General features: G+C 35.8%; 1 protein-coding gene across 1 annotated transcript; it reads right to left on the bottom strand.

Moving 5' to 3' along the window:
- Positions 1-20,029: 20,029 nt before the first annotated feature.
- On the bottom strand, positions 20,030-20,407 carry LOC114402027 (uncharacterized mitochondrial protein AtMg00240-like). The gene has a single exon (XM_028364575.1). It carries the CDS (start codon positions 20,405-20,407, stop codon positions 20,030-20,032), a length of 378 nt encoding a protein of 125 aa, XP_028220376.1.
- Positions 20,408-22,112: the final 1,705 nt, after the last annotated feature.

Genomic DNA, 22,112 nt, shown 5'->3' with positions numbered 1-22,112 from the left:
AACTTATGTTATGCTTCCTTGTACTATCCTTTATTTATATGAATGAAACACATACTTTTCCAGGTATACTCGTCCTTTTGTCAATTTGATTTTATTTTGTTACATACATTGGTCAAATTGTAAGTGTGGTTTTATCTGAGCATGTTCGGCGAAATAAATAGATATAAGCAGGTTTAAGGTGTCATTTTGTTACAAAAGTGAATATGACCTAAATCAAGTCATAGTACTTGGAAAGAGATCTTTGATCATTTAAAGGCTCGTCCTTGATTGAGTAGGGCCACTTGGGAAAGAAACCTTGTAACGAGATTAAAGGTACTTCCTTGGTCGAGTAGGATTACTTAGGAGGGGAACCTATGAATTTAATGAAGGTGCATCCTTGGCTGAGTAGGACTACTCGGGAGGGAAACCTTGTGAATTTGAACTTTTATAGGATTAAAGGCACGTTCTTACCCGAATATGAGTTTTCAGGAGGGAAATCTCATTTTCAAGATTAAAGATAAATAATTATATGATTGAAGTGAGTTTTGTATTCATTGATTTGAAATGAGGTGCCTCGTTAAAACCTTCTTGGAAAAAACCCTTACACATTCTTATAGGGAAAAAATTTGAGTAAGGAAAAAGAGTACACCATTGAATACATAAATCTAATTGTAATAAAACTTGAGGTGAGTGGAATTCCAAGTGCACAATATGAGCTTGCCAAAGAGTTCTTCTAGTTTGGAAGCCTCATTTATGAGGTTTTTCCTAAGTCCTCCCCTGGAGTCCTTTCTTGCATCACCTTGCACCCTCCATACCAAGGCTTCTTCCAAGAATTCTCTTGGTTTCGATTTTGAATTAAACCTCTTGACCATTCTTTGTTTGCATGCTTCAATTGTAATCCTTGCTTGATCTCTGGTTTTTTCAATGAGGTCGAGTTCACCCTTTAAAGCATTAATGTTCCCTGCTTTGTTGTAGTACAATTGTCGAAATGAAGGTTCTCCCACCTCTACTGGAATCAAAGCATCAGTCCCATAAGTTAACTGAAATGGTGTTTCTTTGGTGGTGGCTTGTGGAGTGCAATAAATTCCCCATAGAACTTCTAGTAACTCCTTGGCCCATTTTCCTTTGGCCAAACCAAGTTTCTTCTTCAACTCAACCAAGATGATTTTGTTGGCTGCTTCAGATTGGCTATTGGTTTGAGGATGTTCCACTGATGTAACTTAGTGGTTGATCCCTTACAATTTTATAAAGTCATTCAACTTTTATCCATGAATTGTAAGCCATTCTCAGTTATCACTATGCGGGATGTCGAATCTTGTCACTACATTACTCCATAATTTTTTTTGCACATTATTAGCCGAGATAGTGGTTAAAGGCTCACCTTCTAGACATTTTATGAAGTAATCGATTACGACTAGCCAATACTTGCACTATCCTTTAGCTGGTGGGAAAGGTCCAAGTAGATTCATGCCCCACATGGCAAAGGGCCAAGGAGAAGCAAGAATATGTAACTTGTTGGCAAGTTGATGGATGAGATTGCCATGTTTTTGGCATTGAACACATCTTTTCACATATTTAGCATAATTGGTCCTCAATGTCGACCAATAATATCTTGCCCTAAGTACTTGGGTTGCCATTGTTCGACTTCCTGAGTGCATTCTATAAATTTCTTCGTGCAACTACTTGATTACATACTCGGCCTAATCTCGAGTTAGACATTTGAGTAGGGGTGTTGAGAACCCTCGTCTGTAAAGATCTCCATATATCATGACATATCTTGTTGCTTTAGTTCTCAAAACTTTAGCTTTCAATGTGTCCTCTGGGAGGTCACCTTTGGTTAGGTAATAAACTATATTAGTCATCCATTCCTTATCATCTAATAGATATTCATGCATTCATCTAAGTGGATACCCAGTTCTGGAAATGTTTCCTGTATTAGGGTTCATAAATGACTAGCCTTTCTGTCACTTGCTATCCTAGCCCACTCATCGACTCTTTCATTGCGATCTCGGTCAATGTGCTTAACCTGTACATCTTCAAACTCTTCTTTTAGCCTCATAAAAGCATAATAATATTTCAAAAGTTGGAGGTCTTTGACTTGACATTCTCTATTGATCTGTCTAGTTGCCTCCTTTGAATTGCTCCAATATCTTATCTTTTTTGCTTCAACTTCCTTGGATAATCTAAGACCGGCTAGAAGTGCTTCATATTCTGCTTGGTTTTTGTTCGAGATAGGGGGAGCAACATAAAGACTAAGTCTTGGAGCTTGAAGAAGTTTTGACTTTTACATGCCTAACTATCTTGAGTGGCATGTGTATTGATTGTTGTATTGTGTGTTGCATCTTAGTCTCTATACTTTCATATGTACATCATGCATCATCATGTTGGAGTAAGAAGATTGGTTCTAAAGTTAGAAACTTTTTTCAATGCGTAAAACTCTGTTTTAATCGATTACAAGGCTGATCATAATTGATTACACCAGTTTGTAGCTTACAGAGAGATTTTCATTTCAGTTTAATTGATTACAAGCTAACCGTAATCGATTAAATAATTCAATTGAGACAATGATTGATTTTTCAGGAGTCTCTACTTTAATCGATTACCAGATAATTGTAATCAATTACTTTGTTCTTAAAAGTGTTCCTGAAAGTGATCAAGAACACTTTAAACGATTACATCAAGAATCTAATCAATTACATTAGTCTTGAAAGTTTCCTAGATGTTGGGAAGAACACTTTAATCGATTGAAATGATAATATAATCGATTACTTCTTTGAAATAATCGATTACATGTAGTTATAACTATTTTCTCTATAAATAACCACCTTGTGTTCTCACTTTTGAGAGTGTGTGTGCTAGAAAACTAGCTGAAATAAGTGAAATAAAGAGAGAAGATTAAGTGCTTGGAAAAAGTGTGACTCACAACTTCTAAACTTTGTTTTTGAAGATCTCATGGTGAAAAGTCAGTTGTGAATTTCTATTGAGTACAAGAAGACATTCATTCACTTAAGCAAGGTTTTTGCATATGATTGATCAGGTTGTGTCTTTCCTTGACTTTGTTTTTTGTGTGTTTTACACGTTGTTAACATATGCATGAATTTTTGAAGGCATGCTAGAATAAGTTTTTCTAGTTTGGGCTAAGGGTAGGTTTCTCTTAGGCTCTCATTCCCAAAGGACCCTAGGATTAGGTGCCTTAGTCTCTTTTTCTGGGGTAGGAACTAAGATTGATTGTGATTGCTTGTAAGATTAGATGACTGAATTAGCTTCTCTAGAGATAGAGAGTGAACTAATATAAAAATTGGTGTACATCTTCTCTTGATCTTATTTTTCTGTCTCATTATAGTCTTGATCAATTACCTAAAGATTAAAGTAAATATCTTCTTGAGAAAGAACTTTAACAAAAGATTTTGTGTTAGGGGTGATAGATTAAATATTGGTTTTTCAAAAGTTTGTGATACGATTCTTGGAAAAGAAGTTTTTTTTTAACTCTATTTTTTTAAAAGTCTGATTTGATTCAGAAACCAATTCACCCCCTTTTTGGTTTGTGAGTCCCATCATCTTTTTCAGTTGTTGAAGGCTTTGAAGCCGAATCTGAGATATTGCTCCAATGTCATTTGATTTGGTTCTAATAAGACCTTAACTCTACATTTTTTCGGTTGGAGGATCCATCCACATGTATCACCTACCATTAGTCCTCAAAGTGACTAGCCAGATGCAACTCGTTAATAAAATATGCTAAATGTTGCATTTTTATGGACCCCCCTTGGCTCGTATTGAATGTTGAATTTTGACAACTCAATTGACCATGCCATCATTCTTCTGACTAACTCAAGCTTTCTCAATACTTTGGCTATTGGATAGTTCGTCCTAAATACCACCAGTGACTTTGGAAATATTGTTGGAGATGCCTCACTGCATGAACTAATGCCTACATGACCTTTTCAATCAGTTGGTATCAGGTTTCAACATCATGCAAAACTAGACTGACAAAATAGATAGGATGTTGGGTTCTTTCATGTTCTTGAACTGTTGTTGCACTTCGGCTTTTCCAAAAATTGAAAGGTATATGATTAACTTCTTTTGTGTGTTCGATTTAGCTAAGAGTGGTGATGAGGCTAGTCTAATGATAGAGGTGCAACCAGCCTGTCTAATGATCCTTTACATGGAATTGGAGGTATTATGACAAGGTCCAAGACTAAAAGGATGAAGCAAGCATTGCAAGGTCTAATTCTAAAGTTCAAAGAGAAACAAGACCAATGTGAATTAAGGGTTGCACCTAATTGAGTCACTTTCCTACAAATTGTTAAAGATGATTTGAGCCCAACTTGTAAATTCACTTTGGGAAGCCTAATTTACAAGATAAGAAGCATCGATGGGCTGAGTTGATCAATTTTGGTGGATTATTAATATTGGACTGATTAGATAATAACTAAATACAATTTTTTTCATTTTATTTGTAATTTTTGTACTAATTTTAGGCTGAATTTTCTAGCGACTTTTTATTTTCTCTTAGCCTTACTAAATGCTTCCTAGAAGTGCTCCAAGTCATTTAGTGACAAGTGTGAATTTATTTTCATGTTTATTGTCGTTTTTCTAGGCAGTGGGTATGCAATTATCAATGCATTTGGTAAATGCATGTTAGTGGGAATTTATTCTAGCGTTTCAAGAATAACCTATAAATAGTGAACTCTTGTACTCTCCAAAGGAAGAATTTGAAGATTAATGAAATTTAAGAGTTTCTTTATTGTGAGAGCTTTTCCTTTATTCTTGGGTTAATAACTTGATAATGTTGGTTCTACCAGCAAGTCGTCGCGGTTAGGGTCATGCTCCTTTTGATAACTTTGGTTCTACCAGCAGGTCACGATTTGGGTCAAATTCCTTTCTTTTTATACCTGTTTTCAAGACAATCCTAAGTGTTCTCTTATCAATTATCTATAATTCTTGAAAGGCTTCCTCACACTCCTAATCCCATTGGGACCTTTTTGCTTTCTTTAACAAGTTTATGATGGGTTTGGCTTTTTCTGCTATCCTAGGGAGGAATATTGTTAAGGAGCCTATTCGGCCAGTTAGTCTTTGGTTTTCTTTGAGATTCTCTAGACTTCTCATCTTAATAACAACTTGACACTTATCCGAATTTGCTAGTATCCCCCTGTGTGAGAGCATAAACACTAAGAATTTACCTCCTTATACTCCAAATACACATTTCTCCAGGTTGAGCTGCATGTTATGTTTCTGAATCTGTGTAAATATTTCTTCTAAATCATGAGCATGGGACTTGGATTCATTAGACTTGACCACCATGTCATCAATATATACCTCTATATTTCTTTGAATATACTCTTTGAATATTTTATCCATTAAACGTTGGTATGTGTCCCCGACATTTTTTAGGCTGAATGACTTAACTTGATAGCAATAGTTGGCTGATTTGGTTTTGAAGGCCGTTTTTTCTTCATCTTGTGGGTGTATCCAGATTTTATTGTACCCTAAGTATGCATCCAAAAAACTGAGCAAGTGATTCCCTATTGCTCTATCCAATAGTCTATCTATAGTGGGTAAAGGGTATGCATCCTTCAGGCATGCTTTGTTAAGGTTAGTGTAGTTCGTGCACACTCTCCATTTGCCATTGGATTTCTTGACCATAACAAAATTTAAGAGCCTAGTCGTGTATCATACTTATTGGATAAACTAGGTTGTGAGCAATTTCCTAACTTCTTCTTGAATGGCCCTTCACTTTTCCCCCCTCACTTTTCTCTTCTTTTGTGCTATTGGCTTAATATCTCGGTATATTGGCAGTCAATGACAATGATTGTTGGGTCTATGTCGGGCATATCTGTTGTTGACCATGCAAACAAGTCAGCATTGGCATCTAAGACTTAGACTATAAGTAATTGCTCTGTGTCTTCTAATTGAGTTCCGAAAAATGTCACTTGTCCTTCTTCAGGTCTTAGTTGGTGGGGTTTGACATCTTTATTCAGATTTAGTCTTTTATCTTCCTTGGTCCTTGGGCCTAGATCCAAAGTCTCCCTCTTATCTATGTCTGTCAAAGTTACTATATTGATTTCTTGCAACATCAATATTTCTTGAATAGGAGTGAGTTTCAAAGTAGCCATGTAGCATTCTCAAGTTGCTTTTTGATCTACATGGATGGGAACTTCATTGCAAGATGTGGGGTAGATACAATGTCTCTAATGACATTAATCGACGATCGACCGAATAATATGTTATAAGAGATGTTGGCATGAATGACAACATACTCGACTACAATATCCTTGTACATGGTCTTCTTGGTACCAAATCTTGTTAAAAACTCCATGGATCCTTAATAAACATAAATTTTACCATATTTTCATATGCAATTTGTGATGTTTATTTGATACTTTAGTATACTTTAGACATTGTTTTGAATCAAATTTAATATATTTTCAATTTTTAATATATTTATGATAGGAATTATGATTTTAGAAGTTTTTAATATGATTTTGTGATTTTTTTTATAGAGAAATAGGGCAATTTTACAAGGTACCTTGCTTAAGCGAAGTATAGGCCGCTCAAACTAGCTCAAATAGAGGAACGCACCAGACAATGTGTCTAGAAACTGAATTAATTCAAAACAAAGATAATTATAGAGATATAGCTCGAATATAAATGAAGAAAATCATATGGAAGATAATTGCAACAATGAAAACAGATTATATCAACTGAAGAGATAATTTCCTTGTATAGATTATATTATTTTGTAAATTAAGGAGATTATTTGCTTCTATTAAACACATCTATGATTCTATAAATAGAGAGGCATAGGCAGGAACAAAAAAAAAGACACCTTTACACATCACCCTTCACTGAAAAACTCTTTTCTTTTCTCTCTTGTATTTCATGAGTGGCTAGTTTCTTTCTTAGCTAGGAGAGGAAAAATTGAATCCTATTTGATGTAATTTTCTCACATTAATATATTGTTTAAGTTCATTATTCGCCTTCTATACTTAATGCTTTGTGAGCTTGTGCACCTCATAGATGATTCCAGGAATTGACGTGTACTTTGGTGAGTCTGGTTGAAACTCAAACTAAATCGAATACTTAATTGAGGTTATCTCTAGGGATAGAATAATCTTGGTTAAGCCCCACTAAGTCCCTAATGATAGTGTTGATTGCTTTTGGTTTGCCAAGGGATTGGGAATCAAGGCAAGTGATTTAGGGTCTATGATTAGGGATAAAATACATTAGTGAATTGGGGATGAATGGTATAACGACATAGAAGTTTTAGGAATTGCAACAAATACGTAAATTTTGAGTACAATCCCATCTCAATGTTATTGTTTCTATCTGTCATTATTATCGCATCAACAAATAACTTCCTACTTTTTCTTTTAATTTCAACTATTAATTTTTCAGCACATTAATCACTCTAGAAAAATATTTTTTTTTTATTTTTTGTTTTGATTAGTTTTAGTTTTAGGTAATTTATAATATAAAAACACAAAAATATCTTTATGTGAAATCTTGAAATATACATATAGATAAAAATATAATTCAATCTTCTTATTAAATCATAGATTTATATTTTGAATTTATCTTTTACAATTTCAACATTTAGTTTTTCTTACTTTTATTTTCTCTTTTGACAAATAAATTGCAAAAAAAAAAGAGAAAAAAATTTAGACAAACATATTTAAGTTTTTATTTTATCTTTGATTTTCAGCATTAAATTTTAGTTTCCCTTTTTGATAATTTTTTTAAAACAAATAATTATATATTTCAGTTTTTAATATAGATTTCTATTTTTTATCTTTTTAGATTTATTTTCCTATTTTTATCTTTTAATTTTCAGAAAAAGTTTTCTCTTTCCGTTTTAAATATTCAAATTCTTGGAAAATATATCTATAACCCCTCCTATTGATTTTTGAAAAAAAATAAATCATCTATTTTAATAGTTTAACATTAATTCTTATCCCTTAAATTTTGTTTTTCTAAAAATATTTCTACTTACTCGTTTTGAATAGAAAAAAAATTATAATCAAATTTTTTTTAAGCTAAATACTTTATTTTTTTATATAAATTTTCTATTTAGTTATTATTTGGTATTGTCCAAAAATATCACTTACCCCTTCTTTTGAAAGAAATACTAAATATTTCTTTCTTTAGTATTGCACATAATTATAAAAATGGTCGAAGATCCTACCATGACCAAATTAGAAGCCTGCCAAGACATAGATATAAATGAACCTATTCATCAAGTGGATACGGGAGAACATCAAGTAAATCTTCCTAACATGATCATGAATACTCTCCATAACACTCAATTTACGAGATCTAGCATTGAAGAACCGCATACCCACCTTACGCGATTCCAACAAATATCCATATTAGTAAGAATACTCGAAATCAAAGATAGTCACATCAAGATGCTACCTTTTCCCTTTTCATTAGGGGAAAGTGCACTTGAATGAATCAATTCTCAATGACACCATAGTCTAAACTCATGGGAAAAGATCAAAGATGAGTTCTTCAAACAATTATTTCTGGAATAAAAAATTGAAGCTATAAAGGAAAGGATATCTAGCTTTCGACAAATGACATGAGTCTCTCTTCGATGCATATGAGGTATAAAGCTTTACTTAGGAGCTTTCCTTTCCACGATTACTCCGATTACACCCAAATCTCCATGTTTATAAAAGAAACAACAGATGAATATAGAAGAATGATAAGCGCTTTAGCAGAAGGATACTATGTCAATGGACGAGGCCGTGATTGCAACCGCACCTCTCTAAAGGATGTTCCCAAAGGAGACACCGAAGATGAATCCCCCAAACAATAAACACAAATGAAAGCTATGATGGAGAACGTAACCAAAAGTAAAACAACTTCAACCGTTGATACCGCCAAAAGAACCAATTTTCTCATGTGAAGATTGTGGAGGTAACCACCATACCTCTTACTGTATGGTGGAAGTAGCCAAGGAAGCCAAATTCATGACAGAATGCACTACAAAATTTGAAGAAGTCATAATCAAACTTAGCACCACATCTTAATCCCACCTCGAGAACACCATAAAGGCAATAAATTCGTTAAAAGATCAAGTAAAGGAGTTAGCCGTGCAAATAAAAGAAATCGCTAACAAGATTGATTGCAATGTGTAATGACCCGCCTCGTTGCTAAGATATCACCACTCTAAACTGCGAGAATTTCAATTTTTAAATGAAAACTCCGTTAATTTGCTTATGAAAAAAATGATACTAATTTTTTTTTCTCGATATACATTCACCAAACAACGCACCATTACTTAAGTGAATACATGTATATATATAGGTATAGTAACTCAGTACACATCATTCACATAATGGAAAATAAATTTGTGATTTACATCCTCAATTCAACAAAAAGAATTATGGAACCAGCTATAGAGGAGCTAATTAACAAAACACAACTCTCTCCTAAAATAATCCCAACGTCATCACGTCGGCTCGACGACTCTACAAAAGAATCTCACTTCTCATATATACTATTGTCATTCTGCTCCCACGAATAAAGGTTCGCGATCATCACAGGTACCAACCACACGGTACAAAAATTGCAAGGGGTGAGTTTATTATAAAAAGAAATTAATACAAAAATAAAATAACCACAATTAGCAAGAAAATATTAACAAATATCATAAGGTCACACAAACATTCACTAGTCCGACACACACTCACAAATAGTCATCATCAGTCCGTATTTCCAATTAATCATGCTCAGTATGATGCATGCACCTGACCTCAACTCTCAAATGCAATGTGATACCATCCCCAAGGAAATAGCCTAAGCGTGTCCACATGACACTCTCACTTAGGAAAACTAGGTAGTAAATGTCGAGGTCACCCTATCGTGCACAAGCAACTCCCCCCCCCCGTCTACGGTGATCAGCCTGAGTCTCAAGGGAGTTCCAAACCGAGTGACATGCCCCCAAGTACAAGTATTCCTCCTTATGAGAAACTACAAGTATTTATTGACAAAGTTTATACTATTTCCATGTCATATGAAGAATGAAACATGGGCACCATCAATGCACTGACCGTGGATAATTAAAGATTCTAAGCCACCCCCCTCCAAAAATGCTTAAAACTCTTTAACCACTCTATTTCCTCCACCAGGGATATCCAACAAGGTCACTACACCCCCATGTACATACACAACATACAACTTATGAAACATGGGTACCATCAATGCATTGATCGTGGATAATCAAAGATTCTAAGCCATCCCCCTCCAGAGATGCTTAAAACTCTTTAACCACTCTATTTTCCCCCACCAGGGATATCCAACAAGGTCACTGCACCCCCCATGTACATACACAACATAACATCATCACAATGCATTTTCAACATCATCAACATTTCATCTCAATATCATTCTCAACATCAACATCATCTCATATTAACATAATCATCAATAACAACATCAACTCATATTGACATAATCATTAACAACAACATCATCTCATATCAATATTATCATAAACATCAACGTCACCTCATATCAATTAATGTCATCAATAGAAATATCATCAGTAAGTCACACTTCGCATATACATATATAGTTCATGCCTGAGATTCACACTCCCCAGGTCTTCAGACAACACAAGTCTAATAGAAACAATAATGTTATTCATCAATAATAGATATATCGCATCCCATTAGTCAAAAACATTATTTTCTTGAAAACCAGCATGCAACAGGGACATGCATACATCCCTATAGTTGGGTTCCCTGACCCCCAACTATGGTATTAAAAACTGTAAGTGATAATAAACTCCCCTCACCTATCGTGAGCTCTCCTTCAGTTCCTCTTTGCGTTGCTCAGAGGTCTCTCTCGTTCACGCTCGTCAGTCCAAACACAAGGTTCTATATACCAAATTGAAGGAAATTTAGAATAGGTTTCAAAAACAAGGTTAATAACAATATTCGGAGTCAAATACCCCTATCAAAACATAAAGGGCTAAGGGGTGTTTCAGATTCTACTAAAAGGAGACATCATTTTAAAATTCCGATCACGCTATTGAGACCAGGGTTCAGTGAAGGTCACGAAAATAACATCAATGTTATAAAAAGATAACTTTTACAATTCTCATTTTCAAGGGTTTTTTAAAGGAAGTGTAAAAACACCCTATTACAGTACCCAACACACAAGAGATACTAAGAGGAACTCAAACTAACTAGGAGAAGTGCTTAGAAGTCCAGATTACCTCAGAGAAGCTATGAAATGGAGGATTGGGGGAATTTTCTCCACCGAATCTTTGAGGAGGATTTTGAGGATTCCGCTCTGATTAAAATGTTCCTCTTGGTGTGGGAGTTCGATGGCAAGCAACGACGACTCGTGGCGGCCACTGGTGGTCGTGGGTGGTGGAAAATGAGGTGTTAGGGTTTGGATGGAATTTAGAGAGGAGAGAGTGAAAATCATGTTTTTCACGCTAAAAAACGTATTTATAATCTGCAGATGTCACTTAGCGAGCTCGTCTCACTAAGTGGGAGTCTACTTTTCATGTTTAGCGCGACAATTCGTGCTTAGCATAACTCCCTCTGCACTAAGTCTCGCTCAGCGGGCCAATTCTCACTCAGCGCAATTCCCTCTCGGGTTGGAATTGCGTTTAGCGCGCCCCTTCTCGCTCAGCGCAATTCCCTCTCGGGTTAGAATTGCGCTTAGCTCGCCCTTCACGCTTAGCGAGATATCAAAAGTTAATATTTTCAAAATCCCATTGGTCAGACTATGAAGAATTGTCTTAGGAACCTCGCGTCAAAATTTGAAGATGATCCAACGGTTAACGAATCCGGGATCGTGATCTTACTGGAATAGGTTTAGGAAAAATTTGAAATCTCATAATTTGAACTTAGCTCAAAAAAACTCCACATAACTCAACATCCACATCAAGAAATTCACACATGACTAATTCAAGCCATACCTCAACTCATTCAAGTCAACCATATAGTCAAATAAAATGATAAATACAATTAAACATCAATTTATAATTAATAATATTTCAGGGTGTTACACAATGTCGTAACAACAATAGTGGGTTAACAACTAAAAAGCAAGTGAAAAAGGACATGGAGGTTGACGACGAAGTGAAGGAAGACATACAAGAAGAGGACATGGTAGTTGAAGAAATAACACAAGAGCTAATTAAGACAAAGAGCCAACTAACATGAGAAGTTAAACAAGCAATTATAGTGAGAAGCCATATCCTCGCAAACCAACAACGCAAGATAATGAGCAGTGACATAGAAGGCTTATAGACTTAATTAATCAACTCGATCTTGGATCTAGCATCAACCTAATGCCATTATCTCTGCTAAATAAAATTGGAAAGGCAGCGATGAAACCAACACCCATGACGATACAACTAGCATACCGTTCCATTAAATTTCCTCTTGGAATAGTGGAGAACATGCATGTACTAGTTGGGAGGTTCACCATACTAGTGGACTTTGTCATCATGGATATCAAAGAAGATGTCGCTGTCCCTTTAATTCTAGGAAGACAGTTCATGAATTCTGCTAATGTCATCATCAGTGTTGTGGAGGGCAAATGCACTTTAAGAGTGGATGACGAGGAGATCACATTTGATGTGCATGAAACTTGAAGCACCTCAAGGATAAAAAAGGGCTTCAAGGTGGATATAATTGATGAAGTAATAGAAGAGAAAACTCCACAAATCGTAACACCAATCCCATTAGAGCTTGCTTTAACCAACGTCATGGAAGACCTCACATTGAAGCATAATGAAGAGCTAGGGGAATGCATCCATCTCCTAGATTCCTCAAAGGGAGAGCTGGAAAATAAAATAAAAGATCCAAGAACCTTGATTAAAGCAAAACCTATCTTGGAATTAAATCCCTTGCCTCCTCATGTTAAGTATGTCTTTTTAGACGGCGAGGATGAGAAATCAGCCATCATTAGTAGCACATCACGCAAAGAGGAAGAAAAAAAAACTAGTGGAAGTACTAAAAAAGCACAAGCAAGCCTTAGGATGTGAAGTCTCCAACCTCAAAGGAATAAGCCCATCCATCTGCATGCACAACATCAACCTTGAAGAGGACTTCAAAGTAGCACAACCACAAAGGAGACTCAACCCGGTGATGAAAGAGGAAGAAAAGAAGTACCGAAGCTTCTTAAAGCTAGAATGATATATGCCATTTCCGACAGTTCATGGGTAAGCTCCGTGCAAGTAGTCCCCAAAAAGGGTGGAATAACAGTGATAAAGAACTATAAGAATGAGCTGATTCCCACAAGGATCATGACTAGTTGGAGAATATGTATCAATTACTGCCTTCTCAATAAGGCAACAAGGAAAGAAAACTTTCCTCTTCCCTTCATGGATCAAATGCTTAAGAGGTTAGCCAGTCAAGCTTTCTATTGCTTTATGGATGGATACTGGGTATAACCAAATTCTTGTTAATCCGGAGGATCAAGAGAAAACAACCTTCACTTGTCCATTTGGAGTCTTTGCCTATTGGAGAATTCCCTTTGGACTTTGCAATGCACCAACCACATTCCAAAGGTGTATGAATGCCATCTTTTTTTACATGGTAGAAAAATACATAAAGATATTTATGGATGATTTCTCTGTATTAAGAGATTCATTCATGTCATGCCTCAATAACCTGGAAATAGTCCTAGAAAGATGCATTGAAAAGAACCTCATGCTTAATTGGTAAAAGCACATTTCATGGTAACTGAAGGTATAGTGCTCGGGCATAAAATTTCAGCAAGAGGTATTGAAGTAGATCAAGCCAAGATAGAAGTAATTGAAAAGCCCTCACCACCTTGAGACGTGAAAGGAGTAAGAAATTTTTTGGGGCACATTGGTTTCTATAGAAGGTTCATACAAGATTTCTCTAAGATTGCCAAACCCCTCAGTAATTTACTTGTCAAAGAGAACCTGTTCCACTTCAATGAAGAATGCCTTCGAGCTTTCGACCTCTTGAAAGAAAAACTAGTAACCGCACCAGTTATAGTGGCTCCCCATTGGGGGAAAGAATTTGAATTATTGTGTGATGCTAGTGACTATGTTGTAGGAGCAGTATCAGGACAAAAGAGGAATGGAACATTTTGTGCTATCTAATGTGCCAACAAAGTGCTAAATGGAGACTAAATCAACTATGCATCAACAAAGAAGGAGATGCTAGCAGTGGTTTATGCCCTTGAAAATTTTCGATCATATCTTATAGGATCAAAGATCATTGTGCACACCGACCATTCAGCTGTAAAATATCTACTCGCCAAAGTGGATTCCAAGCCAAGATTAATTAGATGGGTCCTTCTACTTCAAGAGTTTGATCTAGAAATCCAAGACAAAAAGGGGTATGACAACCTTATAGCCGATCATCTATTAAGATTTGTCAATGAAGAAGTCACCAAGAAAGAAAAGAAGAACAAAGAGGAATTCCTAGATGAGACACTCATGTAGTAAGCTTCAAGGACAAGGACTACCCTTGGTTCACTGACATGGCAAACTTTAAGGCCACGACACAACCACCAGAAGGTATGCAATTCCACGAAAGGAAAAGGTTCTTCTGAGAAGTCACCAGGTATATTTGGGATGACCCTATTCTTTTTCATATTGGTGCTGACAATTTGTTAAGGCGATGTGTAACAAAGGAAGAACAAGCTAGCATACTTTGGCATTGCCACAACTTACCATATAGAGGCCACTTCAATAGAGAAAGAACAACTGCAAAGATCTTTCAAGCCAGATTCTATTGTCCTACACTCTTCAAATATGCTCACAACCATGCATGATCATGCGACAACTGTCAATGAACCGATAACATATCTAGACAACATGAAATGCCATTGCATAACATTCAAGAGGTAGAATTCTTTGACTGTTGGGGAATTGATTTTTTTGGTTCCTTACCATCCTTATGTGACAACGTATATATCTTGGTAGCGATGGACTATGTCTCAAGATGTTTGACACAAAGTAGCATAACCCTATCATCCATGAACAAATGGACAAGCTAAAGTTTCAAATAGGGAAAATAAGAGGATACTAAAAAAAATTGTAGCTACTTCAAGGAAGGATTGAGCTTCAAAACTTGATGATTGCCCATGGGCATATAGAACAGCCTTCAAAACACCCATTGGTTTGTCCCTGTTTCAAATGGTGTATGGAAAAGCACGCCACCTACCAGTGGAGTTGGAAATGAAAGCTCATTGGGCCATGAAGTTCCTTAACTTTGAGTCTACAACATCTGGAGAGAAGAAGAAGGTACAACTACACGAACATGAAGAGATGTGCCTCAACGCATATGAATCATCCAAGATCTACAAAAAAATAACCAAGAGGTACAATGACAAAAAGATCCTCCACAGAGAATTTAGACTCGGACAACAAGTATTGCTCTACAACTCAAATTAAAGTTGTTTCTCTGAAAATTAAAATCGAGATGGAGTGGTCCCTTTACTGTCAAAGACGTTAAGCCTTATGGAGTTATAGAGATAAAAGACTAATCCAAAGACTGCAGGTAGTTGGTCAATGGCCAAAGATTAAAGATCTACCTTGGTGGAGAAGTCCCACAACACACCATAGTCATCAAGCTCGAAGATCCTTAGAGCGACACCAAATGTCAAGCTAGTGACATTAAAGTAACATTACTGGGAGGCAACCTAACTTTCTAACTCTCACTTTTTACATTACATTCATTTAGGATAGTTTGTAGCTTTAAGTTTGGAGTTCAAAAAAAGATTATCACTTAGTAGAATAGCACTAACTTGCATTTTTGAGTTTTGTTCATCATGTGCAGCCTTATTAACGACCAGCTCATTTAGAGGACCACATACTCTCTGTCTAGGGGGTAGCGAGGCTGCAATGGATATGAGGAGATGTTGAGGGCTCTTCAGCCCTAAGTGAAACCTTCTCTACCCCTCTTTTTTACTTTTTGTTAATTTTGCTTTATTAATTAAGTTGTTTAGTATATGTGTGGTAGTTTAGGAATATGTTTATTATTAGGAAGATAAGGAAACACAAGTGAATAAGAAGCATCACCATTCTTGCAAACCCACCATAAAATAAAATAAATTTTTGTGCTTGAATCATTATTTGTGTGGTTGAACTCAAACGCTTAAAGTCAAAACCACTGATTTTGCTTGATTGAGATGTGTAATGAGTTTGACATGAAAAATTGAAAGCAAGTAAAACAAGTTGTAGACCTAGCCTAGTGAGTGAGTGATCCTCATAATGATACAAATATATATTGAGAGACACTCTTATGTCACTCACAATAGACTTTGACTGAATCTCTTGTAGACTGATTGCAATTATATGCATTGAAATGATCAAGGCCATGTTTGGATGTTTAACCAAGAGCTGAAAAGCCTAGCCTACATTGTTTATCCCTTGCACCTTACTTTGAGCTTAATTGATGTATTCTTTTCTAATTCCGTAACCTTGAAATTTATATGTTTATATATCCACTACTACCCTTAACTTAAAGGATATGAGAGCATAGGTCTAGGAATTGGGACAAGTTTTATGTTTGGAGTGGCAATGCACCACTCAAAAGGAGCAAAATAAAGGGTACCAACAAGCTATCACGCGAACAAAGGTTGAAAGTATTATCCTCATTCTCTCTTGTAAAGTATTGAAAAAGAAAAAAAATGAAAAATAGAAAAATAAAGAAAAACAAGAGAGAAGCAAAGTAAAGAAAAAAAATCAAAAATTGAGGACAAAGCAAAGTATTTGTGAAATTAAAAATTTGGGGTATCAAGGATTGGTAGGAAGTGAATGAAATCTAATGAATAGACTAATGCTTTTCTTCCTCTAAGTTACTTTGAAATATCTAGAAAAACTAATACTATTGTTAGCCAAGCCCTGTTGCAAGCCAATAAATTCCTTAGTGATCTCTGCATGCCTTTGATGTATTGATTAACTTGAGATGAAAGTCAAAGTTGAACTATGGTGTTCTAAGATGTGAATTGAGTGAAACACTTACCCAAGCTAAATCATGAGCTTAAGACTAAAACACTTTATGAGATGACAAGTAGCTATGTGATTAGATTTGTAATGGCACTCTTGTTGCATGTTTTGAACTTTGCAAATGATTTGGTTGAGTTAAAAAGCTGAATGTGGGCACCATACTTAGGAGATTGAAGCACATAATCAAATACATCACTGAATAAAAAGAGGGAATGCAAGAGAAGCATGTTTGTAACTTATCATTGTGAATCCTTGTTCTTATTTTTAGTCTAGTTTTATTTTAAATTTTTACTAGTCATTTTGTTTCTAGTTCAGTCTTGGTTGAGAACATGCAAGGTTTTCTAAGTTTAGAGTGTTAATAAACGTCAAATTTATCCTATTTTCATATGCAACTTGAGATGTTTATTTGATACTTTAATATACTTTAGGCCTCGTTTTGAATCAAATTCATTATGTTTTCAATTTTTAATATATTTTTATATGAATTACAATTTTAGAAGTTTTTACACAGAAATAGGGCAATTTTACTAGGTAGCCTCGCTCAAGCGAGGTATAGGCTGCTCAAGCCAACTCAAATTGAGGAGCGCACCAAATAGTGCATCCAGAAACTAAATTAATTCAAAACAAAGATAATTATGGAGATATAGCTCGAAGATAAATGAAGAAAATCACTTGGAAGATAATTACAACAATTAAAACAGATTATATCAGTTGAAGATATAATTTCCTTGTATAAATTATATTAGTTTGTAAATTCTGGAGATTATTTGCTTCTATTAAACACACCTATGATTCTATAAATAGAGAGGCATATATAGGCATCGGCAAAAAAAGACACCTTTATACACCACCCTTCACTGAAAAACTCTTCTCTCTTCTTGTATTTCATGAGTGGCTAGTTTCTTTCTTAGCTAGGAGAGGAAAGGATTAAACCTTATTTGATGTAATTTTCTCACATTAATATATTGTTTGAGTTCATTATTCACTTTCTATACTTAATGCTTTGTGAGCCTGCACACCTCATAGATGATTCCAAGAATTGGCATGCATTTTGGCGAGTCTTGTTGAAACCCGAACTTAATCAAATACTTAATTGGAGTTATCTCTAGGGATAGAATAATCTTGGTTAAGCATTACTAATTCCCAAACAATAATGTTGATTGCTTGTGTTGGTTTGCCAAGGGATTGGGAATCAAGGTAAGTGATTTAGGGTCTATCACCTTAGGGATTAGGGATAAAATACATTGGTGAATTGGGGATGAACGATATAACGATGTAGAAGTGTGAGGAATTGCAACAAATAGGGGGATTCTGAGTACAATCTTAGCATCCCAATGTTATTATTTCTGTCTACAATTATTATCGCATCAACAAGTAACTTCTTACATTTTATTTTAATTTTTGTTATTAAATTTTCAACAGATTAATCTCTTTAGAAAAATATATATTTCATTTTCTATTTTTATTAGTTTTATTTTTAGGTAGTTTAAAATATAAAAACACAAAAATATCTTTATCTGAAAGGCTTTAATTTGAATATTCATCCTTGCACTAATCCCTTGGGAGATGACTTGAGCTTCGATTCAGTACTATATTAGTACTCAGTTACACTTGGTTGAGGTAAATCCTAATGCAATTAAAACATTAACAATCTTCTTGTGCCTACCCTTTCATCGACAAATCCGAAGAACGAATCATTGTAGGGTTGTAGTGTTGACTTAAGTATATCCAATTGCTATAAGGTGTTCCAAAGCAAGATGTCGGCTAAGCTCCCCTAGTCTATGAGCATTTTCCTTACCAAGCAATCTACTACTTTGATGGTAATGACCATGGGGTCATCTTGTTTAGGATCCATACTCTCGAAGTCTGCACTTGTGAATGTTATGTCGGGTATCTCAACCTTATTTCGCATGGCCACCATGTTTATGAATCGAACATTGCGTAAATACTTTTTCCTGGCCTAGGAGGTGCATCCTCCACCTTCAAAACCACTAGCGGTGGTGTTTCTAACTCTTCTAGGTTGATCCGTTTTGTCTTCCCTTTCTTTAGAGTGACTTCTCGGTCATTCTTGTCTTGGGCACGACTTTTGTCTTGGTCCTAGTACCTGGAACCCTGACATTGAGTGGACGGTTTGTAGACAAAGTCTTTTAAACACCATTTTTTATGAGATCCTTAATTTTATCTTTAAGTATTATGCATTCTTCCATTGAGTGGCCTTGATTTCTATGGTATCGACAATGCTTTGAGGGATCAACCCTTGGTTAAGTTTTGGCACATTTTGGCCTTGCTAAAACCTTAGTGGCAAGGGCTTGCTCCAAGATCCTTGATCTACTAACATTAAGGGGAGTGTAGTAGTTGTAGTGAGGTCCGTGAGTTTCACGTGCATGTTATTTTCCTTTTTGAATATCTTTATCCACCTCCTTCTTTAGGTCGGGTACTTTGTTTCTTAGCTGTAAAGAAATGAAAGATAGATGAAAAGCAGTTTGAGGATTCATTCATCAAAGTATTACAAAGTTGGTTTATTTATACAAAGACAGAAAATAACTAACTTGAGTAACCAACTAACTTACTCAAATAACTTCTAGTAACTAACTTACTCAAATAACTTCTAGTAACTAACTAACTGCCATAACCAACTAACTACTCAAATAACTTCTAGTAACCAACTAACTGCCATAACCAACTAACTACTCAAATAACTTCTTGTAACTAACTGCAACTGCTTAATCATGATACCCCCCCTCAAGTTGGTGAATAGATGTTAATCATTCCCAACTTGGCAATGAATTTACCAAAAACCGGGCCTGGAAGTGCTTTTGTAAAAACATTTGCAACTTGGTGTTGGCTCTTGACATGGACAAGCTTGACTACTTTGGACTGAACATATTCTCGGATGAAATGAGGATCAATGTCAATATGCTTGGATCGTTCATGATGAGCAGGGTTTGAAGCAAGACTTATAGCAGATTTATTATCACAAAATAGCATCACAGAGGGCACATCAACTTCATAGTAAAGAAGTAATTTGCTTAACCAAACAATTTCACTAGTAACAGAAGACAAGGCATGATATTCAGCTTCAATGGATGATTTTCAAACAATGGGTTGTTTCTTAGAATGCCAAGAAAGAAGGTTGTTTCCCATAAAGACACAAAAGCCAGAAGTGGATCTTCTGGTATCAACACAGCTGGCCCAATCAGCATCAACAAAGGCAGTGAGGTTGAGAGAGTTCTGAGCAGGGAAAAACAAACCTTGTCCAGGAGCAAATTTGATATACTGTAGAAGATGATAAACAACATGTAGGTGAGGAACTCTAGGTTCTTTCATATATTGACTTAATCGATTCACAACAAAGGTGATATCAGGTCGTGAGATGGTCAAATAAAGCAATCTACCAATTAATCTTTTGTACATTGATGGATCAGGGAGTAAGTCTCCGTCATGAAGATTGAGTTTCAGATTGGGATCCATTGGTATATTGGAAGGTTTGCAGGCCAAGAAACCTGTATCTTCCAAAAGAGATAAAGCATACTTTCGCTATAATAGTGAGATGCCTCTGCTGGATTTGGCTATTTCTAAGCCAAGAAAATATTTCAAAGGGCCAAGGATCTTTAATTGAAACAAAGATTATAATTTGGTCTGAACGGCTTGTACAGAGGCAAGATTGGGTCCTGACAGGATGATGCCATCTACATATACTAGTAAAATGACTAAGAAATTTCCCGAGCCAATGGTGAAAAGGGAGTAATCATGCTTGGATTGATGGAATTCATGACTAAGAAGAGTAGTAGAGAACTTACAGAACCATTGTCTAGAGGCTTGTTTTAGGCCATATAATGATTTGTTCAATTTGCATACCAATGAAGGATTGGCTAACTTGTATCCCTTGGGAAGTTCCATATAAACTTCTTCAAACAAATCTCCATTCAAAAAAGCATTGTTAACATCCAATTAGAGGAGGCACCAGTTTCTAGCAGCAGCAACACAAAGCAGAACTCTCATGGTGGTAAGTTTGGCTACTGGAGAGAATGTATCAGAGAAATCGATCCCAACTTGTTGAGTATAACCTTTGGCAACCAATCGAGCTTTGTATATATCTACAGAGCCATCCATTTTGTATTTAACTTTATACACCCATCGACATCCTGTACAGTGCTTATCAGGTGGTAATAGAACAAGTGTCCAAGTGGAATTTGCTTCAATTGCTTGGATTTCCTCATGTATTGCTCGACACCATTCAGGATAAGGAACAACTTGATGATAAAACTGAGGTTCATAGACAACTAAGATGCGATTAATGAAAGCTCTGTAAGGAGGGCTAAGAGGCAACAGGGAACAATGATGCTGGATGGGATATGCAGCCTAAGATTGTGATATTACATAATCAGACAAGTATAAGGGATGCTTAGAGTGGCATATACTCCTTCTTAAGGTGACAGAGGGAAAAGTGTGTGGATGATCTGAGCCAGGGATTGAGGGTGAATCAGTTGGGTCATGGTTAAAGCTATTAGATGGCTATGGTGATTGGGTACGTGTCTGGTCAGGGTTAGGTAAGGTATTAGTGATGGGAATGGGGATAACCAAATCAAGTAAAGGATCAGGAATGACTTGAGGCTATGAAATGGTTTGAAAAGGAAAAATGGATTCATGAAAGACAACATCTCTGGACACAAAAAATTTCTTAGTGTCTAGGCTATACAATTTGTATCCTTTATAACCTTGGGGATAACCAACAAAAATTGCAGGCACTGCTCGAGGAGAAAACTTGTAGATGTTGATGCTTCTTTTCCCCTACTGAATTTTGTTCCGGCCTTTCAACACAGGAAAATTGATGAAGAGTGCCCATGGAAGCCAAAAACTGAGTGAGGGCAAGTTCCTTAGCATTATCAGACTTGAGGCATTTGATAGATACACCAAACTGAGTCTGAACCATGGTGAAAAATTGCAGCAATGCATAGATTGAAGCTTCAAATTTGTGCTTAAGCAGAAATAGCCAAGTGAATCTTGAGCAGTCATCAACCAATGTAAGGAAAAATCTCTTTCCCTCATAGGTAGGGTGAGCATAGGGACCCTATATATATCACAGTGAATTAAGTCAAATGGTAATTCAAATAAATGGTTAGAGTTAGAAAAAGATAATCTTCTAAATTTAGCAAGAGGAAAAACAGAACAATTA

Source organism: Glycine soja, chromosome 20 (genome assembly GCF_004193775.1).
Source record: "Glycine soja cultivar W05 chromosome 20, ASM419377v2, whole genome shotgun sequence".
In the NCBI taxonomy this organism is placed as follows: Eukaryota; Viridiplantae; Streptophyta; class Magnoliopsida; order Fabales; family Fabaceae; genus Glycine; species Glycine soja.
The sequence above is the reverse complement of the archived record's forward strand: the minus strand, read 5'-3'. Positions and strand labels throughout refer to the sequence as shown.